This window comes from Vipera berus, assembly GCF_964194415.1.
Source record: "Vipera berus genome assembly, chromosome: 6".
Classification (NCBI taxonomy): domain Eukaryota; kingdom Metazoa; phylum Chordata; class Lepidosauria; order Squamata; family Viperidae; genus Vipera; species Vipera berus.
This window is the reverse complement of record NC_138208.1, coordinates 89489515-89517379: the sequence shown is the minus strand read 5'-3', so window position 1 is coordinate 89517379 and position 27865 is coordinate 89489515. Positions and strand designations below refer to the sequence as shown.

The window sequence follows — 27865 nt, the reverse complement described above, 5'->3', positions numbered from 1 at the left end:
ACATACATCATACACACACATACACGCACACACACATATACGCACGCATATACATACACCATACACACATATACATACATCATACACACACACACACACACACACATACATACACCATAGACACACACATATACATACATCATACATTCACACACACACACATACATGATGGTTGGCAGCGTCCCCAGGGGTCATGTGATCCCCTTTGGGACCTTCTGACAAGCAAAGTCCATTTGGGGGGGGGGGGGAGCGCCAGATTCACTCAACCACCGTGGCACGAAAGGTGGCAAAATGGGGGCAAAAGACTCTGAACCGTAGTGGCTTAGCAACAGAAATTGCAGGCTCCATTGCGGCGGCGAATATAAAACGGGAAAAAAAATAGAAAATAGAAAATAAAAAACTCCCGGGATATCTTCCTTGATGCCACAGGAGGAGGAGGAAGAGGAGGGCTGGAGAAGGGAAGGGGCAGCTTCCAAAGTCTCCCCAAGGCCAGAGCCTCCATGGTCAGGAGCAGCGTGCTGCCGAAAAGCATTTGCCGCTCGCCAGGGTCCCCCGCCCCCAATCTCCCCCACCCCCGAGGCTGGCAGCCAAGAATTATGGGTAACGATATCTAGGGTGGGGAGGGTGCAAAATGGGAAGGGGCAAAAGCCAGGCAGGGAAGGCTGGAAGCCCACGGGGGGGGGGGGGGTAAAAGGAAAACCCCGTTTTCTTGGCTGCAGAAGCTGCGGGAATCCTGGGGTGGGGGGGGAGGAGAAGAGGGGGGGGCAGGCTGAGCCAGTGTCCCCAGAAGACCCGGGTTTGGGGGGGGTTGCCCTATGAACCCAGCTCTGCAGGTGGGAGAGGGGGAGGAGATCGGGGTGAGGATAGAAAAAGAGGGGCAAAAAAAAAGCGGGAGGAAAATTAAATGGGGTGGGGGGAGCAAGACAGGAGGGCTCAGAAAAATAATTTATTTATTTTATTTATTATTGGGACTTATATGCCGCCCTATCTCCCCGAAGGACTCAGGGCGGCTAACAACAATAACATACAATAAATACAGAAGTTAAGATAAAATTAAAGGCCTCTGTACAATAAATTAAAATTAAAATAAATTATACATAATAAGGTAAAGGTAAAGGTTCCCCCGCACACGCGTGCTAGTCGTTTCCGACTCTAGGGGCCGGTGCTCATCTCCGTTTCAAAGCCGAAGATCCGGTGCTTGTCCGAGGACGTCTCCGTGGTCATGTGACCGGCATGACTAGACGCCAAAGGCGCACGGAACGCTGTTACCTTCCCACCGTAGCGGTTCCTATTTTTCTACTTGCATTTTTACGTGCTTCCGAACCGCTAGGTTGGCAGAAGCTGGGACGAGTAACAGGCGCTCACTCTGCTACGCGGCACTCGGGATTCGACCCGCCAAACTGCCGACCTTCTGATCGACAAGCTCAGCGTAATACTAATGTATAATAATCCATCACTCATATAAAGACTCATTCCCAACATAAAGAAAAGTCCCAAAAAGGGGAGAGGGAATAGAGGAAAAGGGGGGGGGGACACCAAGCCCACCCCAACCACCTTCATTCAAGTTACAGGTATCTTTGATGGGAGTGGGGAGAAGCCATTCAGACGACTCCTTGCCCTGATATAACAAAAAAACCCAAAAAACTAATCAGAATAAAATAATCCCCAAATAACCAAAAGAAGGGAAGAAGGTGAAAAAAAGAGGGGGGGGGAACACCAAGCTCAGCAGCTTTCCTTCAACCTGTCTTTCCCTTCCCACAAACTATACCTGACCTTCCTTTCCCTGAAATTACAGGCATTCAGATGACTCCCAGCCCCACTGATAACACTTGTAATATAAAAGCTAATCCTAATAAAATAATTCCCCAATAAAAGCAGATTTCTGCTAAAAGAGGGGAGGGGGACACCAAGCCCAGATCGGCCCTCTTCCTTCATGCTACACGTGTCTTTGCCTTCCCACAAGCTACACTCATTTTTTTGTCTCCCCCTCAAGCTACACGTCTCTTTCCCTACCTGCAAGTTAGCCGTGTCTTACCCTTCCTTCAAACGTTAGCCGTGTCTTACCCTTCCTTCAAACGACACCTGTCCTTCCATCCCCTCCAGTTCCACGCGTTCAGATGACTCCCAGCCCCATTTCGATAATAGAAAAGCTAATCCTAATAAAACAATCCCCAAGTAACGGCTGGTCTCAACGAGGGGGGGAGGACGGGGGACCCCAGGTCCAGCCCAGCTCTCTTCCCTCATGCTACACGTGTCTCTCCCTTCCCCCAAGCTACCTATGCCTTTGCCTACCCTCAAGCTGCACGCATTTTCGTCTTCCCCCAAGCCACACGGCTCCTTCCCTACCCACATCTTACACGGGTCTCTCCCTTCCCCCAAGCTACCTATGCCTTTACCTTTACCCTCAAGCTACACGCATTTTCCTCTTCCCTCCAAGCCACACGGGGTCCTTCCTTCCTTACCCACATCTTACACGGGTCTCTCTCCCTTCCCTCAAACTCCACGGGTCTCTCCCTTCGCACAAGCGACCTAGCCTTTGCCTGCCTTCAAGCTGCACGCATTTTCGTCTTCCCCCAAGCCACACGGCTCCTTCCCTACCCACATCTTACACGGGTCTCTCCCTTCCCACAAGCTACCTATGCCTTTGCCTACCCTCAAGCTACACGCATTTTCCTCTTCCCCCAAGCCACACGGGGTCCTTCCTTCCTTACCCACATCTTACACGGGTCTCTCTCCCTTCTCTTAAACTCCACGTGTCTCTCCCTTCGCACAAGCGACCCACGCCTTTGCCTACCCTCAAGCTACACGCATTTTCGTCTTCCCTCCAAGCCACACGGGGTCCTTCCCTACCCACATCTTACACGTGTCTCTCCCTTCCCCCAAGCTACCTATGCCTTTGCCTACCCTCAAGCTGCACGCATTTTCCTCTTCCCTCCAAGCCACACGGGGTCCTTCCCTACCCACATCTTACACGGGTCTCTCCCTTCCCACAAGCTGTCCCACCACGCCTTTGCCTACCCTCAAGCTGCACGCATTTTCCTCTTCCCCCGAAGCCACAACGGGTCCTTCCCCGCCCGCGCCTTAACACGGCTCTCTCCCTGCCCCCCCACCACCGCCACCACGCTACACGTGTCTCCCCCTTCCCACGTTGCAGGCGTCCAGACGACTCCCGGGACGCGGGGATTTCCTCCCCCCGCCCCCAAGCCAGGCCCGCAGGCTCACCGTGAGGCCGGTGCCCAGCACGATCACGTCGTACTCCTCGTTCATGGCGGCGGTGACGGCGGCGGCGGCGGCCGGGCGGCGGCGGGCGGCGAGGCCGGGCGGGGAGGGCGCGGCGCTGGGGGGCCTCCCTCGCGCGGGGGCGGCGGCGGGGCTCGGCCGGGGCTTGGGCGGCGGTTGGGGCCCGCGGCGGCCGCTGGAGAAGGAGGCCGAGGAGGAGGAGGAGGAGGCCGAGGAGAAAATGGAGGCGACGCTGCTGCTGCCTGCGCCGCCGCCGGGAGAAGACCGCGCCAGAGGGGCGGGGCCTCTGGAGGGCGGGGCGGGGCCTCGGCCGCCACCCGAGGAGGAGGAGCTGGAGGGCGCCCCAATCCCCGCCATGCTCGGCCAAGGGGCGCTGCCCGGCCGGCGGCCGTTATTGGGCTGCCGCGAGATGTCAATCAACGGAAGGAGGGAGGCGGGGAGGGGAGGGGGAGAAAAAAGGGAGGCGGGGCCTTCCTTTATCCCACCGAACCCCGCCCGGCCGGCGGTGATTGGCTGCGCGCCCTCGGCCGGCCGAGGCCAGGGAGGCTCAATGCCACGCAGGTGGCGGCGCGGGGGGGGGGGGGGCTTGGAAGGGAGGCGCATGCGCGCCCGCGCGGCTGAAGCCGCTGCCCTAAGCCAAGCTGGCGCTTCCGGGGGATGATCACGTGACTCGCCGCCCAGAAGAAGGTTCAGCCAAGCCGTGTGATTTTATTTTTTATTTATTTTATTACATTTATATACCGCCCTTTCCCGGAGGACTCAGGGCGGTTTACAGGGTAATTAAAAACCAAATAAAAACCAAAAATACAAAAGTTATTCCCAACTTGTGTGATCCCAACCCTGTTTGGTTGTGTGAAGTCGCTCCTGCGCGATAAGCTCCCAATCGGTATTTCTCAAACGTTGGCCCCTTTTAAGACGGATGGACTTCAACTCCCAGAATCCCCCAGCCTGCCCCAGGATTCTGAGAGATGATATCCCTCAACTAGCCGCGTTTGAGACACGCTGCTCTAAATCCTGGTTTGTTCACCCGAAGTCCTGCCTTCCGACCTATTCTCTGCGCCTTCACAATCCGTGAAAAAGGGGATCCTTTTTCCACCATCCAAAAATCCCGCAAAAGGGGATCATGGGACTCCAGGACGCGGCAACCATCATAAATATGAGTCGGTTGTCAAGCATCACGTGACCCTGGGGATGCTGCAGCAGTCGTAAGTGTGAAAAACAGTCGTAAGTCACTTTTTCCAGTGCCGTTGTAACTTTGAACTGTCGCTAAATAGATGGTTGTACATTTATTGTTGTAAAGCCACCTAGAGTTGCCTAATGGGCGAGATGGGTGGCATGTAAATTTAATAAATAAATAACAGATCTACCTTATTTAGTGACCACAACTGGGACTGGCCACTCAGTTGTTAAGTAATGTGGTCGTTAAGTGAAACATCTTGATTTTTTTTCTTTTAATCTTCCTTCAGCTTTCCAGACCCCCAAAGGTCAAAAAGACATGAGGGTTGGCTGCAAAGTCACTATATCACCACCACTGAACAGGGAGGGAGCTTCAAACTTGGCCACTTTAAGCCTTGTGGACTTCAACTCCCAGAATTCCTCAGCTACCTCAGGGCTGGCTGAGAAATTCTGGGAGTTGAAGTCCACAAGGCTTAAAGTGGCCAAGTTTGAAGACCCTTGCCATTGAAACTCCAAATAAACAAGGCAATAATCTTTTGATATCTCTGAGCTCCTGTTTTCCCCATAACAACAACCCTGTGAGGTGGGTTGGGCCAGCTGCAAGCCCAAAGTCACCATCTTCCATTTTTAAGGGAAAGATTCAGCCTCTCCAGTCTAACATCTTAGCCACGACACCAAATTGGCTCTAATTTTTCCCCCAAAAGGATGAGACACAAACTTGCTATAAATTAGCGCAATACAGGGAGTCCTCGACTTACAATGTTTCATTTAGTGACCGTTCAAAGTTACAACAGCGTTGAAAAGGGAGACTTATGACCGTTTTTCACACTTACGACGGTTGCAGCATCCACATGATCACGTGATCAGAATTCGGATGCTCGACAACTGATTCATATTTATGACGATAGCAGTGTCCCGGGCTCATGTCATTCCCTTTTGCGACCTTCTGACAAAGAAAGTCAATGGGGACTCCAGATTCATGGAACAACCCTGTTGTTAACTTAACAACTGCGACGATTCACTTAAGAACTGTGGCAAAGGCAATTCGAAAACTCCCTTAACAATTGTTTCACTTAGCAATGTAAAGTTTGGGCTCAGATGTGACCGTAACTCAAGGAGCACCTGTATAGTGTCAACCAGAAAATTAGACCGAGTCAACCCTGGTTAGAGTTACACGGGTACAGGTTTGAGGCTATTCACTTGATGTGACTTATGAAAAGAGATTTGCACATCGTATTATGCCAAGATTGCTCTTTAAATAGGACCAATAGCTGGCAAACGAACCACAGTATTATAATAGTCAAGAATTATGCTCTATTATGCCATGCAGGACTTATTTACCCGGAAGGCTGACTACTAAAACATGGATTCTCACACGGTAAGCCATACAGGCTAGGCCAGTAATCGTGAACCTTTTAGAGACCGAGTGCCCAAACTGCAACCCAAAACCCACTTATTTATTGCAAAGTGCCAACACGGCAATTTAATCTGAATACGGAGGTTTTAGTCTAGAAAAAACAACTCATACATTAACACAATAACAAAGCTTTCAATGATACAAACAACTTTTTACTGAAAGGTAAAAGTTTGCATTTGGCACGCTTTTGAACAATTAATGTGATTTTTGCTGTTGTATGCCTGCTGATAATTTGTCTAACCTTGGCTTTTACTTTGTAAGTTTGAAAGCAACGCATGCAGCACTCAGGTCATCTGTTAAGTCTGTTTCTGGTGTCAGATTTGATATAATTCAAAGCTGAAACCAGCGCGCTCGCTCCAGAGACTTGTTTTGGCTAGGAAGGGGCTTGAGAAATGGCTTTTTCCTGCAAAAACACAGCCAAAGAGCGAGGAGGGAATGCCCACAGAGAGGGCTCCGAGTGCCCTCCCCCGGCACAATACCTGCCATAGGTTCGCCACCACTGGGCTAGCCGCTAGGCCAGTGTTCCTCATCCAGCAACTTTCAGAGGTGTGGCCTTCAACTCCCAGAATTCCCCACCAAGACTCCTCCCCCTTAGAGCATTTGGGGAAAGAGCCTCTGGTTATACCAAAAAACAGTTGGAAATTGTGTGTGTGTGTGTGTGTGTGTGTCTTTTTAATGCTCATTCCCACCAAGTCTGTTCTCTTCAAAGAGCTGGAGAAGGTCTGGTTTCTTTGCCAGCTGCCTGGCGTACATCCCGGTGTCGTCTGGAGAATCCTTTAAACCTGCCTGCTGGAGGAAACGCACACATGGGCCATGTTGCCTCGCAGAAGCCAGGTGCAGCGCTGCGGGGACGGAGAAAGCAACGCGAGCGTGAAGGCTTTGCGCACGCCGCGGCAGGATGCACCCACCCAACCTCAGGCGCTCCAGCTATTATTGCAGTCAAAAATGTAACATCCCTTCACGTGAATATATTCATTTTGCCTTAAAGGCCCTAGGGTGGCTTTAGATGCAGGTTCGCTGTATTTATTTCAGAGGGTAAATTTAGCTAGCTTGCTCTAGTGGTTAAGGAATCAGGCTAGAAACTAGGAGCTGTGAGTTCTAGTCCCGCCTTCGGCGTGAAAACCAGCAGGGTGACCTTAGGTTAATCACCAGGAGATGGTGAGTTCTAGTCCCACCTTAGGCATGAAAACCAGCAGGGTGACCTTAGGTTAATCACCAGGAGACGGTGAGTTCTAGTCCCACCTTAGGCATGAAAACCAGCAGGGTGACCTTGGGTTAATCACCAGGAGACGGTGAGTTCTAATCCTGCCTTAGGCGTGAAAGCCAGCAGGGTGACCTTGGGTTAATCACCAGGAGATGGTGAGTTCTAGTCCTGCCTTAGGCATGAAAACCAGCAGGGTGACCTTAGGTTAATCACCAGGAGACGGTGAGTTCTAGTCCTGCCTTAGGCGTGAAAGCCAGCTGGGTGACCTTAGGTTAATCACCAGGAGATGGTGAGTTCTAGTCCCTCCTTAGGCATGAAAACCAGCAGGGTGACGTTGGGTTAATCACCAGGAGACAGTGAGTTCTAGTCCCACCTTAGGCATGAAAACGAGCAGGGTGACCTTGGGTTAATCACCAGGAGACGGTGAGTTCTAGTCCTGCCTTAGGCACGAGAGCTGACTGGGTGACTTTGGGCCAATAACCGGTAGATGGTGAGTTCTAGTTCCATCTTTGCTATGAAAGCCAGCTGGGTGACTTTGGGCCAATCACCAAGAGACTGGTCCTGGAGGTTGCAGACTGTGTAAGGTGCTGTTGGGGGCACAGAGAGCATCAGGGCCTCCGGCACCCCACTGACCTTTTTTTTTTTTTGGTCCACCAAGGTCTGATTAGCAAGGCGGCCTTACCAGTTCGATGCTTCTTATCCTTCACCTGCAGGGAAGCCCCCAAGGAAAGCAGGCACTGGATCGTCCCCTGGTGCCCTTCCTACGTGGCGGAAGTAAAACACAAAGAGTCGAGATTCAGACCAGGTTCCAGCTCCTCGGTTTCTGCAACCCGTTGCAAGCGGCTGACTCGATGGGCTAAGCCGCAAATCATGGTTTGCCATCTTGACGTTTTACTCATCAGTAGGATTTCTATTTTATTCTCAGCCCAGGAGCCCGAGATGGCACAGACGATGGATGTCAACTCCCAGAATACTTTGCCAGGGCCGCCCATCGTGTGAAGGAAGGAACCCGGGCCACTAGGACTGCGTTGGTTTAGCTGGAAAGCAGAAGTGGCCAGGAACAACTGCACTAGGCTGGGGAGGATGGGACGTGATGAGGAGGAAAAAAAAAAAAGGCCGGGAGGTCACACACCAGATGGTGGTGGGTTCAGATGTTCCTCCTCTTCCTTCCTCAGCAGTAAAGACTTTTTAAAAAAAATTTGAAAGAATAATTTTTTTTTTTGCAAATCCGTAGCTCGACAAAATATTTAATTCTTACCAGATTATGCTGAATCTGTTGGTTATTTGGCTTAAGGCACCATTAATTGAGAGTCACTTTGGTCTAGGCAGGGCAAGGGTAGGCAACCTTGGCTCTTTTATGACTTGTGGACTTCAACTCCCAGAATTCCTGACAGCATGGCTCAGCTTGGAAACCTCTCCCTTTTCCCTCAGCGTGGCTGGCTCAGGAATTCTGGGAGTTGAAGTCCACGAGTCATAAAGTGGCCTAGGCCTGGGCCAGGAGTAGGCAACCTTGGCTCTTTTATGACTCGTGGACTTCAACTCCCAGAATTCCTGAGACAGCCATGCTGAGGGGAAAGGGAGACTTTCCAAGCTGAGCCATGCTGACTCAGGAATTCTGGGAGTTGAAGTCCACGTCATAAAAGGGCCAAGGTTGCCTACCCCTGGCCTAGGGGTCTAGGCTAGAAAGCAAGAGACAGTGAGTTCTAATCCACCTTAGGCATGTAAGCCAGCTGGGTGGGTTTGAGCCAATCGCCAGGAGACGGTGAGTTCTAGTCCCACCTTGGGAATGAAAGCCAGCTCACTGTATTTGGAACAATCACCAAGAGGCGGTGAGTTTTAGTCCCGCCTTAGACCTGAAGGTCAACTGGGTGACTTTGGGCCAATCACTAGGACAGTGTTTTTCAACCGCTGTTCCGCGGCACACTAGTGTGCTGCGAGCTGTTGCCTGGTGTGCCGTGGGAAATTTTTTTTTTTTTACCTCCCTCCGGAGAAGATGGCCGTGGCCCGCGGCTGAGCTAGACGGGAGGGTGAGTTCTGGCTGGCTGAGCCCTGAGGAGGCTGTTGCCTGTTGCACGGCCTCGGCTGGGCACCGGGAGTTCCCGGTGCCGTAACAACTTGCAGAGGCCGCGGGAGATGTTGGTGTGCCGGTCCGGGTCCGCCGGGCCTGACCCGCGGCGGCGGCAACGTTTCTGAGGCCGCCGAAGATGAGTCGGGCGGCGGGGAACCTGGACCTAAAGTGGCCAGGCCGTTCCGAGCGACGGGGCGCCTGGGGCCTGTGGCGGAGTGCCTGGGAACGCCTTCTGAGCCCGTTCGGCATTTTTACTGGGCGCCGAGGCGCCGGGACCCATGGCAGCTGGAATGCTTCAATGTGAGAGAGAGAGGAGGGGAGGAAGGAAGGAAGGAAAAAAAGCAGGAAGAAAAATTAAAAAGAAATGCAAGTAGCTTCCAGTTTCCACAACAAGTAGAAAGCAAGAAATTGAGAGAGGGAGGGAAAGAAAGTGGGAGAGAGAAAGGCAGGAAAGAAAGGAAGAAAGATAGAAAGAAAGAAAGAGAAAAGAAAGAGAAAGAAAGAGAAAAGAAAGAAAGAAAAAGAAAGAAAGAAAGAAAGAAAGAAAGAAAGAGAAAGAAAGAAAGAGAAAGAAAAATAAATGAAGGAGAAAAATGCAGAAAGAAAAATTAAAAAGAAATGCAAGTAGCTTCCAATTTCCACAACAAGTAGAAAGCAAGAAATTGAGAGAGGGAGGGAAAGAAAGTGGGAGAGAGAAAGGCAGGAAAGAAAGGAAGAAAGATAGAAAGAAAGAAAGAGAAAAGAAAGAGAAAGAAAGAGAAAAGAAAGAAAGAAAAAGAAAGAAAGAAAGAAAGAAAGAAAGAAAGAGAAAGAAAAATAAATGAAGGAGAAAAATGCAGAAAGAAAAATTAAAAAGAAATGCAAGTAGCTTCCAATTTCCACAACAAGTAGAAAGCAAGAAATTGAGAGAGGGAGGGAAAGAAAGTGGGAGAGAAAGGAAGGAAGGAAGATAAAGAAAGAAAAGAGAGGGAAGGAAGGAAGAAAGAAAAGAAGAGAAAAAAGAAAATACAGAAAGATAAATTAAAAAGAAATGCAAGCTTTCCTTTTCCTTCACAGCAAAAACAAACAAACAAAAGCCCCAAAATAAAATAAAATAAAGAGGCTAATAATAATAATAATAATAATAATAATAATAATAATAATAATAAGAAGAAGAAGAAGAAGAAGAAGAAGAAGAAGAAGAAGGAAGGGACCTTGGAGGTCATCTAGTCCGACCCCTTGAGAACACAGGCCATCCTCAACTTACGACCGTTCGTGTAGCGACCGTGGGGAGGCCCAACGGTGCGGAAAACGGTGGAGTGCCTCATGATTTTTTTCATGAAACAAGTGTGCCTTTGCCCAAAAAAGGTTGAAAAACACTGCACTAGGAGACAGTGAGTTCTAATCCCACCTTGGGAATGAAAGGCTGCTGGGTGACATTGGGCCAATTACCAGGAGACGGTGAGTTCTAGTCCCACCTTAGCCATGATAGTCAACTGGGTGACTTTGGGCCAATCACCAGGAGATGGTGAGTTCTAGTCCCGCCTTAGGCATGAAAGTTGGATAGGTGACTTTGGGCCAATCACCAGGAGACGGTGAGTTCTAGTCCCGCCTTAGCCATGAAAGTCAACTAGGTGACTTTGGGCCAATCACCGGGAGACAGTGAGTTCTAGCCCCGCCCTGGGCATGGAAACCAGCTGGATGACTTTGGGCCAATCATTCTCTCTCAGCCCAACCCACCTCACAGGGTTGTTGCGGGGGGGGGGGGAAGGGGAAATAGGAGGAAGATGTGTTTGATACGCTCCTCTCTCTCAGTTACTTGTAAAATTAAGAAAGGCGGGATGCAACCAAACAAAAATAAAGTGACGCTGCCCCCAAAGGCCAATCAAAAAAGGGCAGATACCTTTGCCGCATAATGCAGGGCAGTGAAACCGAGGTCCGTGGCCCTTTCATCGACATCCACCCCAAGATCGGACACAAGGAACCGTAGCACCTCCTCCTGTCCTGTGATTGCAGCTCGGTGCAATGGCTGGTTGCCGAGAGCATCTCGGATCTTATAATCGGCCTGCAGGATGGGGAACAGGAAGCAGAGCACAAGTATTGGGGGTTACAACCCCAACAGCCTGCTGGGGAAGAGAGAAAGCACATCTCGGAAATCTTGGGACAGAACAGGCCGACATTTAAGCCGGGGTTTCTCGCATTTGGTCGTTTGAAGACGGGCGGACTTCAACACCCAGAATTCTCCAGCTGTTCTGTCCCAGCCTACGGGAGTCCTTGTTAACTCACCAGGACCAACCCCTCTTCCAACAAGTAGGCTGGAAACGCAGGAAAAACAAACCCCTTTGAATATTATTTGCAGACCTGCAAAACGTCCCAAAAGCAAAGGCAAATGAAACACGATTCAAACGGAGAATTGTTCATGGGCCAGGCGATTTGAACACGATCTCACCAAACTGGAGTCCTTTGCCAATGGTTGCCTTCAGCAACCAGCACCGCCCACACCTTCCCTTTTTATTACGCAGCCCCCAAACGTGGCTTTCTCCGTGCTTTCTCCTCCGCCCTTGGAGTCGCCCCATTGCCTCCCTCTGTCTTGCTCTGGTTGCCTGTCGGCGTTTGCGAGCCTCTGTGATGTCTTCCAGCTGTGAGTCCTCAGAATCTGACTCAGCTTCCCAGCACAGCTGGGTCTCAGCCTGAGCACGAGTGGAGGGGCCAGGCTCTTCCTCAGATTGTAAGTCCTGGAGCTCATCAGAGCCTTCCTCCAGCTCTGATGGCTCTCCAGGCCCCTCCTCCTCCTCTGATCCCCCAGACTCAGCTGCCAGGTCCACTGGCTGGCACGGAATCACAAGACCAGCCAGCGTGGAGACCTTTAGAATAGATCAGGGGTCTGCAACCTTGCCAACTTTAAGACTTGTGGACTTCGGTTCCCAGAATTCCTCAGCCAGCTATGCTGGCTGAGGAATTCTGGGAGCTGAAGTCCACAAGTCTTAAAGATGTGATGGTTGCAGCCCTCTGGTATATGTAATCCTCAATCATGATGTAGCCCAAAGTTTTCTCCGCAAGGCAAGACAGTTGTTAACTGAGTTTTGCCTCGTTTTACAACCTTTCTTACCCTAGTTCTTAAAAGAGAGGTGGAGGCCCGCTTTCTTGTTTTTTCCTTGAAGACATTTCGCTTCTCATCCAAGAAGATTCTTCGGTTCTGACCGAATGGCGGAGGACGGAAGGATTTCTATTCCTCGCAGTCGTCTGGTCGTTTAGTACTCTCTCCGAGAGTCATTGAGGCCGCTTGGAGGTTTATCTGTGCCTTTCGTCCTCCACCATTCGGTCAGAACCGAAGAAGCTTCTTGGCTGAGAAGCGAAACGTCTTCAAGGAGCAAGTAAGTCCAGGTGTCTCTTGAAAAAAGCCCCCTTGCGACACCTGTGGACTTTGTTTGTCAGAAGGTCACAAAAGGGGATCATGGGACCCCGGAACACTGCAACCGTCATAAATAAGAGTCAGGGATGCTGCAGTGGGTGGAAAAGTCACTTTTTTTTCCAACGCCGTTGTAACTTCGAACTTAATGCTGTAAGTCTAGAATTACCTATACTCCTACGTTACCAGGGATAAAGGTACACCTGTTGGAGCAGGTGGATGGTGGAACACACCTGATGTTGCTCTAGAAGCACCTGGGCAATGTCCAAGTGGCCGTTTTGTATAGCGTCCGTAAAAGGGGTGATCCCACAGTGGTCCCGAGCATCCGGCGTGTAGCAGCACCTTGGAATCAATGCAGAAAAAAAATGGGGAAAGTCACAATTGAAGCCAGCCCAAAGCACGCACTCGAGAGCCAGTTGGGGGAAAGTAGTGAAGGTGCTGGGCCAAAAACCAGGCGAGCCGAGTTCTAGTCCTCCCACAGTCGAGAAACTGCCTGGGGGATTTTCGATCATTCTCTCAGCCCATCCCACTTTACAGGGTTAATGTGCTGGGAAAAACGCAGTGGGAGGCTTATGCATCCTGCCTTATCCTATAAAACTGAATTGAAATGATGATGATGATGATATGATATATGATACGATAATAGTTGGAAGGGACCTTGGGGGTCTTCTAGTCCAAACCCCTGCTCAAGCAGGAAACCCTATACCATTTCAGACAAATGGCTGTCCAGTCTCTTCTTAAACAATTCCAGTGTTGGAGCAATCACCACTTCTGGAGGCAAGGAGTTCCACTGGTTAATTGTTCTAACTGTCAGGAAGTTTCTCCTTAGTTCTAGGTTGCTTCTCTCCTGGATGAGTTTCCATCCGTTGCTCTTGTCCTGCCTTCAGGCGGTTTGGAGAACAGCTTGACTGCCTCTTCTTTGGGGCCGCCCCTCCAATATTGGAAGACTGCTGTCATGTCCCTCCTTGCCCTTCTCTTAATTAAACTAGACATACCCAATTCCAGCAACTGTTCCTTATGTGTTTTAGCCTCCAGTCCCCTGATCATGTTTGTTTCTTTTCTCTACACTCTTTCCAGAATCTCAACATCTTTTTTACATTGTGGGGACCAAAACTGGATGCCGTATTCCAAGTGTGGCCTTAACAAGGCCTTGTAAAGTGGTATTAACACTTCACGTGATCTTGATTCTATCCCTCTGTTGATGCAGCCTAGTACTGTGTAGGCCTTTTTGGCAGCTGCAGCACACGGCTGGCTCGTATCTAAGTGATTGTCCACTAGGACTCCAAGATCCTTCTCACAGTTACTACTATTGAGCCAGGTGCCACCTATACTGTACCTGATTATTGTAGTAGTAGTAGTAGTAGTAGTAGTAGTAGTAGTAGTAATTAATTTATTTATTTATTAATGGGACTTATATCCCGCCCTATCTCCCGAGGGACTCAGGGCAGCTAACAACAACAAAAATTAAAGGTCTCTGTACAGTAAATTAAAATTAAAAATTGAAATAAATTAAAGATTAGTGTTAAAATTGTAAACATAATTAAAATCCCTGTCAGTCCAGGTCAGCCAGGTGGAAAAGGAGTGTTTTGAGGCCGCGGCGAAAGGACTGGAGCCATCCGAAGCTCAGGGGGGAGCTGGTTCCACAGGGCTGGCGCTCCCACAGAGAAGGCTGTTCCCCTGGGGGTCACAAGCCGACATTGTCTAGCCGACGGTACCCTGAGGAGGCCTTCTCTGTGTGAGCGTACTGGGCGATGGGAATTCGTTCCCGGCAGCAGATGGTCCTGCAAGTATCCCGGGCCTAAGCCATGTAGGGCTTTAAAGGTAAGTACCAGCACCTTAAATCTCACCTGGAGGGCAACCGGTAGCCAATGAAGCTCACGCAGGAGGGGTGTAATATAGGAGTATTGGGGTGCTCCCATCACTACCCGTGCAGCTGCAACCAGTTGAAGCTTCCGGGTGGTCTTCAAGGGCAGCCCCATGTAGAGAGCATTGCAGTAGTCTATACGGGAGGTAACGAGTGCGTGGGTGACTGTACGTAGGGCATCTCGGTCCAGAAAGGGGCGCAACTGGTGTACCAGGCGAATCTGGGCAAATGCCCCCCTAGCCACGACTCCAATATGATCTTCAAAACTGAGTCATGAATCCAGGAGGACGCCCAGATTGCGTGCTCTGTCAATGGGAGGTAACATCTCTCCTCCTATAATCAAAGATGGAACCTCTTGGACTAAACGAGATGTCGGTATGTAAAGCCACTCAGTCTTGGCCGGGTTGAGTAATACCTGGTTGATACCTAGGATGCTGGCAGCAACCCGTGTCAACTATTAGTGCCAGTCAATTTGAGTGTTCAGTTGACTGAGTTTCATGTTTTATGAATAAAAGTTTTATATAATAATAATAATAGTTTGCAAAAATTGATCAATGAATCATTGGGAAGAGTAGAATATGACTAGCAGCAAGACGATTAGGATCCCTGTAGAAAGAGTACAGAGAAGAGCAACAAAGAGGATCAGGGGACTGGAGGCTAAAACATATAAGGAAGGGTTGCTGGAATTGGGCATGTCCAGTTTAATGAAGAAGAGGACGAGGGGAGACAGGAGAGCAGTCTTCCAGTATCTCAGGGGCTGCCCCAAAGAAGAGGCAGTCAAGCTATTCTCCAAAGCTCCCGAAGACAGGACAAGAAGCAACGGATGGAAACTAACCAAGGAGAGAAGCAACCTAGAACTAAGGAGAAACTTCCTGACGGTTAGAACAATTAACCAGTGGAACAACCTGCCTCCAGGAGTGGTGAATGCTCCAACACTGGAAGTTTTTAAGAAGAGACTGGACAGCCATTTCTCTGAAACGGTATAGGGCAGACATGTCAAACACAAGGCCCGGGGCCCGGATGCGGCCCGCGAAGTGGTTTCATGTGACCCGCAAAGCCATCCTGGAAACAGTGAGGGAATGGCCCCCTCTGCCTTGGCCCTGGCCCAGAGACCCTCCTTCTGCCAGAGACCCTCGGATCTGTCCCACTCCTACCCAGGCCCCCATAGGCACCCTTGATGCGAACGATGTAGAGCTGGCCACGCCCACCCAGTAGGCCATACGCACTCTAGCCACGCCCACCCAGTAGGCCAGACCACACCCACCCGGCCCCTCAAGGGCAACCGCAATGCTGATGCGGCCCTCAATGAAATTGAGTTTGACACCCCTGCTGTAGAAGACCTGAAGGATCACGTTTGGGCCAGATCCTCCTGGAGAAAAGTGTATCTTTGTGATCACAAAGACTCCACAACAACTTGACGGTATATCCAGGTGGTCCTCAACTTACAACAGTTCATTTAGAGCCCGAAGTTACAACGGCACTTTATAAAAAAGGGACTTTGGACCGTTTTTCCCGCACGTACAACCGTTGCAGCATCCTCAAGGTCACGGGATCCAAATTGCGACACTTGGCAACTGGCGTGTACTTCTGACGGTTGCCGTGGCCCCGGGGGGGGGGAGGTGTCACGTGACCCCCTTTTGCGACCTTCTGACGAGCAAAGTCAATGGAGGAAGCCAGATTCACTGAACAATTGTGTCTACTAACTTAACAACTTCAAGGATTTACCGAAAAAGCGTGGCAAGGAGGGGCGTTAAAAAAAGGGGCCAAGCTTACTTAACGACCGTCTTGTTAGGAGCAAAAAAATGGGGGGCTCGGTTGTGGGTCGTAAGCCGAGGACTATCCGTAAACCGGGAGGAGCAGAACTCAGCTCACCTTTCGAGAAGGATTTTCACGACTTCCAGGCGCCCGTGCATCGCTGCAAAACAGAACAGAGAAGATAACCACGGCTAGTATCGAAAACCTGGCAGCAGTTCGGCTCGTGCCGGTCTTTTCCAGACATCCCACACTCTTAGCACCCATCATCCCCAGCCTCCCAGCCATCCCAAATCCCCCAGGAAGCACTCAATTGCAAAAAAGAAAAGATTTTCTCCCGAGATGTTTTATTCGACGAATTCGATCCTTAAAACTTAAGCAAGCATACGTCGAGGGCAACTGTCCCAAAGATGGTGTTTTTTTTTTCACGAGTCAGGGGTTTTTTTGTCTTTTGGGGGGTTTTGTTTTTAAGAAAATTTTTATTGATTTTCCGGTTTTACATTTAAATATTTAAAAAGCAACGTGGCGGCTGAGTCCATCCATCATTCGAAAACATACAAGCATCTTTTAGTACAGATCTCAAACTATTACCTTAATTTTTTTTCCTCTCTCTTTCCCCCTTAGTCTATTTAAAGCAGATTAAAGCATTAAGTCAGGGGTCTTCAAACTTGGCCCTTTTATGACTTGTGGACTTCAACTCCCAGAATTCCTCAGCCAGCTATGCTGGCTGAGGAATTCTGGGAGTTGAAGTCCACAAGTCATAAAAGGAAGGGCCAAGTTTGAAGACCTCTGCATTAAGTCATAAGCTGTAAAACTGACACAATTCTCTTCCTTTGCTCTTTTGGCTTGGGAAGAGGAGCTAATTCTTTTGCCAAAATAATTCGCTGTCTTGAATTATACTAAATTCATTTTTGAATATATAAACACAGAGAAAGTGTTGATCTGTCTTGGAAAAATCTACAAGGCAAAATCTGTGGCACCAGAAGAAAGAGCTTTGTCTGCAGACGACATGGTCAGATAGATGCTCTTTGTTTTCACACACCTGTGCCTTAGAAAAAAAGGGTTTAAATATCTCATATTTAAACGAATACAATTCTTACTACATCGATCAAATAAAAATGACTTTCTTACACTTATCAATCATTTTTAGTTTATACGTGTCCTAGTTATTTTAACATTTAATCTTAGACAATCGATGTCCTAATTAGAAGGGGGTGTTTTGCTGTTGTTGTTTTGAAGACGTTTCGCCTCTCACCCAAGAAGCTTCCTCAGTTCTGACTGGATGGCGGGGAATGGAAGGATGGGGGAATTCAGTCCGAACTGAAGAAGCTTCTTGGATGAGAAGCGAAACCTCTTGAAAGAAAAACAAGAAAGTCCCAGTTGACGGGTGGAAAAGCAATTTTTTGAATAACTACGGCCTGGATGACTGAGAATCTCCACAGACTTTGAGGGCAGTGGTTTTACTCCACAAGAGTCCTGCGAGGGAGGTTGGGCTGAAGTTCCTCAACTAGGTTCTAGATTCAGCCTTCCCCACCATGGTCAAAAAAGTCAAGATGGCAGTGACGAAGACACTCTGGGAACTGCAGCCCCCCCCTCTTGGCTAGCTATAAATCATCCCTGCTAACTAAAGCAAAGATTCCTCTGTTAAGATTTACTTACTCAATCTAAATAGCTGCCCTTCTCGCTTTTACCTCACGCTGGGCAGCTTAAAATCAAATAATACAGGGAGTCCTCAACTTACAACGGTCTGTTTTGCAGCCGTTTGAAGTTACAACGGTACTGGGGGGGGAATTAATGACCATTTTCACACAACCGTCGCAGGATCCCCATGGTCAGGTGATCCAAATTCAAAGGCTTCGCAACCGTTTCATATTTACGACGGTCGCAACGTTCCCCGGGAGGGGGGGTCACGCGATTCCCCTTTTGCAACCTTCTGAACAAGCAAAGTCAGGAGGGGGAGGAGCCAGATTTGCTTAACAACCGTGTTTCCCACTGAACGACGAAAAAGATCATAAAAGGGGGAAAAACCCATTTAACTGTCTCGCTTACCAAGAGAAATTTGGGAGTCAGCTGTGGTCGTAAGTTGAGGACTGCCTGTAGATTGCACCTCCTAGGGCAGAGGTAGGCAACCTTGGCTCTTTCATGACATGTGGACTTCAATTCCCAGAATTACTGGCTGGCTGGGGAAGGGGTAGGCAACCTTGGCTCTTTTATGACTCATGGACTTCAACTCCCAGAATTCCTGAGCCAGCCAGGCTGAGGGGAGAGGGAGAGTTTTCCAAGCTGAACCATGCTGGTTCAGGAATTCTGGGAGTTGAAGTCCACAAGTCATGAAGGGCCCATAGTTCCCCCATGCTGGCTCAGGAATTCTGGGAGTTGAAGTCCACAAGTCACGAGGGGGCCATAGTTCCCTCATGCTGGCTCAGGAATTCTGGGAGTTGAAGTCGACAAGTCATGAAGGGGCCATAGTTCCCCCATACTGGCTCAGGAATTCTGGGAGTTGAAGTCCACCAGTCATAAAAGAGCCGAGGCTGCCTATCCCTGTGGACCTAGAGGATGGATTGGACCCAGGTTCAGCATAGCCACCAAGAAAGTTCAAAGCAAAACCTTGTCTAAGGAATTACACCCATTTCACAGACTTATTCACCAACTGCTGATGAAGCCACTCAACCATCTTAAGATGGGCGCACATGACACAACCTGCTGTGTGGAGGGGGGTCCTTCTGATCCGGCTTTCTGTATCCCAAATGTCCGGAGAAGCACTTAGCAAGTATTGGATGACCCGCGGATCCCCTTCGCGGCTGGCGATGTGGAAACAGTTCCAACCGTCCTTGTTCTTTAGCTGCATGTTGGCCCCGTGTTGGACAAGATCTCGGATGATCTCCAAGTTCCTCCTCGTACAAGCCATCATAAGAGGAGTCCTAGAAAATGGAGTGGAAGGAGGAAGGTCAACCTTCTCCAGCCTTTTCACATGAGGCCATCCAGACATATGGGAAGAACAGCTCCCATCATCCCCTGCCTCCTTGGGGCCAGCCAGAAACCTCTTTCGCAGGTTGAGGAACCTTAACTGAGAAAGTTGACCTTCCCTTCAGATTCCCCCTTCAGTAGCGCAATAGGCATTTGGCAAGCTTGTGCTGCGTTTGCTTCATGACCGACCGTGTGATTCCCTTAACAACTGCACGGGTTTGGTTAAAATCAAAGGTACAAGGACAGATTAGGCAAGACCTGGATTGGAAACAGCAACTGTGAGATGGACCTTGGAGTCCTAGTGGACGACCACTCGTCTATGAGCCAGCTGTGTGCAGCAGCAGCCAAAAAAAGCTAATACAGTCCTGGGTTGTATAAACAGACACATAGAATCAAGATCACGCAAAGTAATATTAAAGGTAAAGGTTCCCCCGCACATGCGTGCTAGTCGTTTCCGACTCTAGGGACCGGTGCTCATCTCAGTTTCAAAGCCGAAGAGCCAGCGCTTGTCCGTGGACGTCTCCGTGGTCATGTGGCCGGCATGACTAGACGCCAAAGGCGCACGGAACGCTGTGACCTTCCCACCGGAGTGGTCCCTATTTTTCTACTTGCATTTTTATGTGCTTTCGAACTGCTAGGTTGGCAGGAGCTGGGACGAGTAACAGGCGCTCACTCTGTTACGCGGCACTTGGGATTCGACCCGCCAAACTGCCGACCTTCTGATCGACAAGCTCAGCGTTCTAACCCACTGTGCCACCGCTTGAGTGAGGCCACACCTGGAATACCGCAGCCAATTTAGGTCACAAAAAAGATGTTGAGAGTTTGGAAAAATAAATCAGAGAAGAGCAACTAGGATGATCCAAGGCCTGGAGACTCAAACCTACAAAGATCGGCTGCGGGACTTGGGTTTGGCCAGTCTAAAGAAAAGAAGAAACAGGGGCGACATGATAGCAGCGTTCTAGTATCTGAGGGGCTGCCACAAGGCAGAGGGGGTCAAACTCTTCTCCAGAACACCAGACAAGAAACAACGGTTGGAAACTGACCAAAGAGAGAAGCAACCAGGAATTTAGGAGGAACTTCCTGACAGTGAGGACAATTAACCAGTGGAACAGCCTGCCACCAGAAATCCTGGGCGCTCCATCACTGGAGGTTTTTAAGAAGAGGCTAGACAGTCGCTTGTCTGAGATGGTATAGGTTCTCCTGCTTGAGCAGGGGGCTGGACTAGAAGACCTCCAAGGTCCCTTCCAGCTCTACTCTATTCTATGGTAAAAAATATTCTTTAACAACCACCTGGCTTAGCCACAGAAATTCTAGTCCCAATTGTAGTCATAAGTCAAAGAGTATCTATAGATTAATATCTACATCATCTTCATCTACAAACCCAAGATTTGATTCTTTTTTTTTAACATTTCACTGTACATGGCCCTCATGAGTCTGGGCAGCTAAAATATAATAAAAAGTAAAAACAGAAAAACAGAACCACGCTCATCCTCAGTTGGAATTAAAAACTGGCCCATCGGTCAGAATTCATACATCAATGCAGGGGCTCCTGCCCCTCAGAGCCAAGTCTTTAAGGCCTTAAAAAAGGCCAGCAGAGTTATGGCTAGTGTGATCTCTTGGTGGTCTCCCATTCAACACGAGAAAAACCCTTCCGTGCCAACCCACCATACCAGTCGGCTTTTTTCAAGCAGTCCACAGTGGCTCTCCGTTCCAGAAGGTACAAGACGCAATCCCGGTGGCCCATGGAGGCAGCTTCGTGGAGGGGACGCTTGTAATCCTGGTTCACCAGCTCAACGTTCATTCCTAGGATCTCAATGAGGTACCGCAAGATATCCAGCTTGCCGTGCCTGGCTGCAAAGTGGACCAGGGTGTCTCCTGACTTCTCCCAGTGCTTCTGTCTCACGTCTCTGTCCAGGTCAGGCACTTTGTCAATCTCTTCTTTGAGAAGGGTAAACATCCCTTCCCGTATTATCCGGGGAAAGAGGTTGGCCATTTTGCTTTCCTCCGTCGCCGGTCCAGAGCTCCAGAGGGAAAGACCTAAAGCCCATTTGTAGCAGATGGGTAGTTCAGAGAGAGGAAAAAAGAAATATCTTTTATACATGTAAAAATGTATAAATATATAATGAAATATGTATTTTTATACGATGTATAATTTACGTATGTAGACAAAATACATATTTTATGCAACATATTATATAGAACATATTATACAGAATACACACACACACACACACACACACACACACACACACACACATATATATATATATATATATATATATATATATATGAGTTAAAACAACTGCTTAAGACGCAGTCGGCCCTGGTTCGAATCTCAGAAGGGTATGGCTGACTGATGAGAACAAATAAGTTTGAAATGATCATATCGGTCTCCCTTTATTCTTTGTTAGCAAGCTAAAAAATTTACACAAACATGAGCTGCGAATGCTGTGGCTACTGCCTATGGATGGCCTTGGGCTAGGCTGAAACAGGAAATAAGATTTGTCCCGTGTCTGGGACCAAGCAAGTGTATTCTGAATGCTTAACAAACATTTCACACACACACACATATATAATTTCATAAAATATAAAATCCAAAAATCTTTTAAATATTTAAAAATGAAATGAAAAGTAAATTTAAAAATATTTTTTTTATATTTTCTGCATAGATTTATAATATATACAAACATAGGAAACATACTATATTTTATACAGTACAAAAATACATACATACACACAGGGTTTCCTGCCTGAACAGGGGGTTGGACTAGATGACTTCCAAGATCCCTTCCAACATTATTATTATTATTATTATTATTATTATTATTATTATTATTATTATTATTATTATTATTATTATTATTATTATTATTATTATTTTATTATTATTATTATTATTATTTCTTTCTTTCTTTTAAATGCCCTGTAAACCACCCTGAGTCCTTCGGGAAAGGGCGGTATATAAATCTAAATAAATAAATAAATAAATTATTACTATTATTATTACTATTACTACTACTGCTACTATTATTATTATTATTATTATTATTATTATTATTATTATTATTATTTTACACACACATATAGATATATTAAAATATGAAATATAATTACACACACCCTGGCACAAGAGTCAACTCAGCTTTGGGCGATCTCTTGTATCCTAAGTTTTATCCCAGTTGTCACGTTTTCTTATAAAAGCATATTAGACAAAAACATCTGGAAAGCAGCTGGGAACATCTTTAGTGGAAAAACCAACGTTATGGCAAGATACCATAGAGAACCGGAAGGGACGGCTGTAAGGCACTGCACCCTTATAGCTTTTTTTTTCCTGCATTACATCATCAATACCCGGGACGCTTCATTGGTCCGCAACTGGCAACTCTTCCGCATGAAGGAGGAGCCATGGGGAGCGAGCTCTGCGATAGGGCGACAGAGACACACTTCTCGGAGCCACACAGGGCTCAGAGGGCGGGTTTCGCGGGCCGAGTCGTCAGCAGTTAGGTTGCGCGTCACCAAAGGGCGGGGGTAACAAGCTCAGGTGCGCGTACAAAAAGAGTTGCTGGCCGCTTTGCAAATTAGGGCAAGATCAAAGTTAAGCAGCCAGGATCAATTAAAAATCCAATTAATTACTAATGAGATTTTTTTTGGGGGGGCAGGGAGAGAAGGTTAGACCTGGAATGGATCGTCATCCAGGCCGGATCATATCCTATCCTGATTTTGGAGAAAAATAATTGCTTTGGGAAGGGAGGGGGGGAAAAAAAGGGGGGGAAGAGTGAATTGCAGCCCAGGGTTCTTCAACCTGGCGCCCTCCAGACTCTGAGGTCTTTTTTACAGTTAGCCTTAGACCAGGGGTAGGCAACCTTGGCTCTTTTATGACTCATGGACCAACTCCCAGAATTCCTGAGCCAGCCAGGCTGAGGGGAGAGGGAGAGGTTTCCAAGCTGAGCCACGCTGGTTCAGGAATTCTGGGAGTTGAAATCCACAAGTCATGAAGGGCCCATAGTTCCCCCATGCTGGCTCAGGAATTCTGGGAGTTGAAGTCCACAAGTCATGAAGGGCCCATAGTTCCCCCATGCTGGCTCAGGAATTCTGGGAGTTGAAGTCCACGAGTCATGAGGGGGCCATAGTTCCCCCATGCTGGCTCAGGAATTCTGGGAGTTGAAATCCACAAGTCATGAAGGGCCCATAGTTCCCCCATGCTGGCTCAGGAATTCTGAGAGTTGAAGTCCACGAGTCATGAGGGGGCCATAGTTCCCCCATGCTGGCTCAGGAATTCTGGGAGTTGAAGTCCACAAGTCATGAAGGGCCCATAGTTCCCCCATGCTGGTTAAGGAATTCTGGGAGTTGAAGTCCACAAGTCATGAAGGGCCCATAGTTCCCCCATGCTGGCTCAGGAATTCTGGGAGTTGAAGTCCACAAGTCATGAAGGGCCCATAGTTCCCCCATGCTGGCTCAGGAATTCTGGGAGTTGAAGTCCACAAGTCATGAGGGGGCCACAGTTCCCTCATGCTGGCTCAGGAATTCTGGGAGTTGAAGTCCACGAGTCATAAAAGAGCCCAGGTTGCCTACCCCTGCCTTAGACTTAAGACTGCAAAACTGCAGCTCCTAAGTGAGGAAGTTCTTAAAGGGAATTTTGAAAATCGCCCTGGCTGTTTGTCAAGAAAAAGAAAGCAACGGAATGTGGGAAGGACTTGATGGAGCCCACCACCACAACAGACCTTAGCAAATTTCTGTTGCTAAGCGAGACAGAGGTTAAGTGAATTCTTGCCCCGTTTGACAACCTATTCTTGTCAGGGTTGTTAAGTGGCATCGCTGCAGTTTTTAAGTTAGTACCCCAATTGTTAAGTGAATCGGGCTTCCCCCCCCCTCGACTTTGCTTGTCGGAAGGTCGGAAAAGGGGATCACATGACCCCGGGATGCTGCGACCGTCATAGATATGAGTCAGTTGCCAAGGGTCAGAATTTTGATCACGAAGAGGCTGCAAGGCTTGTAAGCATGAAAAATCGTCATAAGTCACTTTTTTCAGTGTCATTGTAATTTTGAACAGTCAATAGAATAGAATAGAATAGAATAGAATAGAATAGAATAGAATAGAATAGAATAGAATAGAATAGAATAGAAAATATAGAATGGAATGGAATATATAGAATAGAGCAGAACAGAAAATATGGAATGGAATGAAATGGAATGGAATGGAATGGAATAGAATAGAATAGAATAGAATAGAATAGAATAGAATAGAATAGAATAGAATAGAATAGAATAGAATAGAATAGAATAGAATAGAATAGAATATTGGAAAATAGAATAGAATAGAATAGAATAGAATAGAATAGAATAGAATAGAATAGAATAGAATAGAATAGAATAGAATAGAATAGATAAAATACAACAGAACAGAAAATATGGAATGGAATAGAATAGAATTAGAATTAGAATAGAATAATATAGAATGGAATAGAATGGAATATATAAAATAGAACAGAGCAGAAAATATGGAATGGAACGGAACAGAACAGAATAGAATAGAATGACTTTATTGTCACTTTGAATGTACCCTACTCGGCATACATTAAAATGAAATTTTGTTGCATGCAGTTCTCAAAGGGTCACCACCTCCGATACACACCACATAAATATGACAAAAATAAATAAATAAATGCAGAATTATGCATACATCCACAGTTGTGACACAGAGAGACATCGCAGTCTAGTTCGGGTTATATGTATACCTGTGCGTGGCGAGAAAAACGAATCCTGCCCATTTACCTGACGGATAGCACAGGAAACAAAGCTGTTACACAATCGGGCAGTCCTGCTAGAAATACTTCCAAACCTCCTCCCAGAGGGGCAGCAACAGAAACAGGCCATAAAGTGGGTGGGTGGGGTCTCTAACAGTGCCTTGAGCTCTAAGCGCTTGTGAGCAGCATCCTGAATACCAGGAAGTGAGTTTCCTATGAAGCTCTTCTCTGCTGCCCTTACCACTAAACAAACTCTTGTAAGCCAAGAGGACTAGTGGTACACATCCTATTATCCCCAACCAGAATTGGCAAGGAAGCTTGTCAAATTGAGCAAAACTCACTAAACAAATGTCTCACTTAGCAACAGAGACATTTATTTAATTTCATCAATAAAAATGTTATTTAAATAAACTAAGTACATTTAAATGTTTATGCAATCCATCACGCTCGCCCTTTCCTGGATGGTGCGCTTGGTCGACAGTTCAAATCCCAGTAAAGAGTTAAAAGAGTTTTTACTGACGAAAAATGTGCAGGCAACCGGCGCATAAATGTGGCGCAGGTTGCCATGAGCCAAGAAAGAAATTTGAGCCTCTAATTAGCAGACAGTCTGAAAGAAACATCTGGAAAGCATCTGAAACAGCTGGCTCGTTGGTCTAGGGGTATGATTCTCGCTTAGGGTGCGAGAGGTCCCGGGTTCAAATCCCGGACGAGCCCATTTTTTTCTCTCCCTGAGATAACTTCTTTAGGAAGCAGAGACACAAAAACATTAAAATTTGATTGGCATCTCTTGGTACGTGTGGTGGCTAGGGAATTCTGGGAGTTTAAGTCCACCCATCTTCAAGTGCTGGCTGGGGAATTCTGGGACTTAAAGTCCACGTATCTTAAGCAGGTTGGCTGGGAAATTGTGGGAGTTGATGTCAACAGAACTTAAAATTGTCATGCTCGAAATATATTAATTTTTAGATGATCTAAGGATGAAATTCCCCCTCCGACCTTTGGGGGCCATACTTTTAAGGAAAACAGACTTGTTTTAAAAAGTTGGAAAAACAAAAGAGTTCACTGTCAATTTCAGAACAGGCAGGTACAGTCACACACCTAGAACCTAGAACTAAGCAACCTAGAACTAGTTCTAGTAACCTAGAACTAAGGAGAAACTTCCTGACAGTTAGAACAATTAACCAGTGGAACAACCTGCCTCCAGAAGTGGTGAATGCTCTAACACTGGAAGTTTTTAAGAAGAGACTGGACAACCATTTGTCTGAAATGGTATAGGGTTTCCTGCCTTAGCAGGGGGTGGACTAGATGACCTCCAAGGTCCCTTCCAACTTCTTCTTCTTCTTCTTCTTCTTCTTATTATTATTATTATTATTATTATTATTATTATTATTATTATTATTATTATTATTATTATTATTATTATTATTACCTCTGTGTATTGCTGATTCACCTCTGGAGGTGGTTAGCAGCATCAGGTTTCTGGGTGTGCAGCTAATGAGTAGACTACCTTGGTCTCTGAACAGGGAGACACTGGTGAAGTGGACACAGCAGCGCCCACGTTTTCTGCGTCGCATGATGAGAAAAGCACATCTTACTTCCCCTGTCCTCAGCACTTTCTATAGAGGGACCATCGAGAGCAACCTGTCTTATTGTATTACTGTCTGTAATGGGAACATCACTGTTTTGGACAGGAAGGCGGTGCAGAGAGTGGTAAGGACAGCAGAAAAGATTATCGGTAGTTTACAGGGCATGTAAGTGATGCTTGGGCAGTGTCCACAGGATTTTTCTGGGACACTACACATCCTCTTTACGGCCTGTTTTCCTTGTTACCTTCTGGGAGCGAGGGGGGCTTCGTGGTATCCAAAGCAGAACATCCAGATTTGATTACAATTTTGTTCCATACACAAGCAGTGAGTAGGACACGAAGTCAATTGGGTTTATAGGTAAACTCCCCATCCTCTAGTGCCTACTCTGATGACACTGACAGTGGATCAGCGAAAGCTAAGACAGCCGATTTTTAGATTTTTAGAATTCATAAATGGTTGATTTTATGGTTTTATGGTTTTTAAACAATACACAACTGTTTTACAAGTATCCCAGAGTTCAAGGATTTTATACCATTGCACATATATGTATATGTATATGTATATGTGTGTATCTATATCTATATATGTGTGTATCTATCTATCTATATATATCTCTGTCTATGTATCTATCTATGTATGCATCTATTATCCATATCTTTCTATATCTATCATCTGTCTGTGTCTGCCTGTCTATCTCTCTTTCTCTCACACACATAACAACCGTGTTACTAACTTCACGACTGCAGTGATTCATTTAACAACTGTGGCATGAAAGGTCTTAAAAGTGTGGAAATCTCACTTGTGACCACTTTCCACACTTACGACCGTTGCAGCATCCTCACGGTCACATGATCAAAATGTGGATGCTCTGCAACTGGTTCATATTTACGACGGTCTCAGCGTCCCCGGGGGTCACGCGATCCCCCTTTTGCGACCTTCTGATAAGCAGAGTCAATCAGGGGATCCAGATTCACTTAACGACCGTGCGACTAACTTTAACAACTGCAGCGACTCACTTAACATCTGTGGCCATAAAGGTCGCAAACTGAGGCACAACCCACTTAACAAATGTTCTGTTGTAGAAAGAAGAGACTCACACCAGCTCTTCAGGAAAGGAAAGGATTAATGCGCAGGTTCAGAAGGCTTAAAGCAAAAGGTCTGAACTCCGAAGGGCTCATGAACAGACGACCTGTTTATACACCTCTAATTCCTAATAATACATTGTTACTTATGTGGTTAATATTCTACACATTCTTATCCGAAAAGAGTTTACAGAAGAAAATTACTTGCAGTACGTGTAGTTTCACAGACAGAATATGGTTATCCCAATCAACATCTGCATCAAGGACAAGACTATGTTTGCTTAAACAAGGACTTTAGTACATTCCTCTTTAAGACAGTCGCCGGGAATACGTATAGTTACGCTAACAGGATTAAGGCTTCCTTGATCAGCGTCTGTTCT

The 27865-nt window shown here is 47.3% G+C and overlaps 2 protein-coding genes and 1 long non-coding RNA gene across 3 annotated transcripts in view; 1 reads left to right on the top strand and 2 right to left on the bottom strand.

Moving 5' to 3' along the window:
- Window positions 1-3597, bottom strand: part of LOC308670304 (rab GDP dissociation inhibitor beta) — a gene marked incomplete at its 5' end in the record, with an annotated part of 31990 nt that extends 28393 nt beyond the window's left edge. Inside the window, one exon of the mRNA XM_081331759.1 lies at window positions 3223-3597. Within this exon, the coding sequence (XP_081187885.1) occupies window positions 3223-3597 (375 nt within the window). The remainder of the gene's footprint in view (window positions 1-3222) is intronic.
- Window positions 3598-6505: 2908 nt separating this feature from the next.
- On the bottom strand, window positions 6506-22256 carry ANKRD16 (ankyrin repeat domain 16; the record flags this gene model as incomplete). The annotated part of the gene is made up of 8 exons (XM_081331279.1): window positions 22197-22256; window positions 20747-21113; window positions 18810-19030; window positions 16230-16272; window positions 12727-12835; window positions 10988-11149; window positions 7720-7798; window positions 6506-6675 (listed from the first exon to the last, which is right to left on the bottom strand). Exons 2-8 carry the CDS (start codon window positions 21067-21069, stop codon window positions 6506-6508), a joined length of 1107 nt encoding a protein of 368 aa, XP_081187405.1. The 5' UTR covers window positions 21070-21113; window positions 22197-22256.
- LOC308670085 lies at window positions 8693-10016 on the top strand. The gene is made up of 2 exons (XR_014026934.1): window positions 8693-9752; window positions 9892-10016. It is a non-coding gene; the product is annotated as an uncharacterized lncRNA (long non-coding RNA).
- Window positions 22257-27865: the final 5609 nt, after the last annotated feature.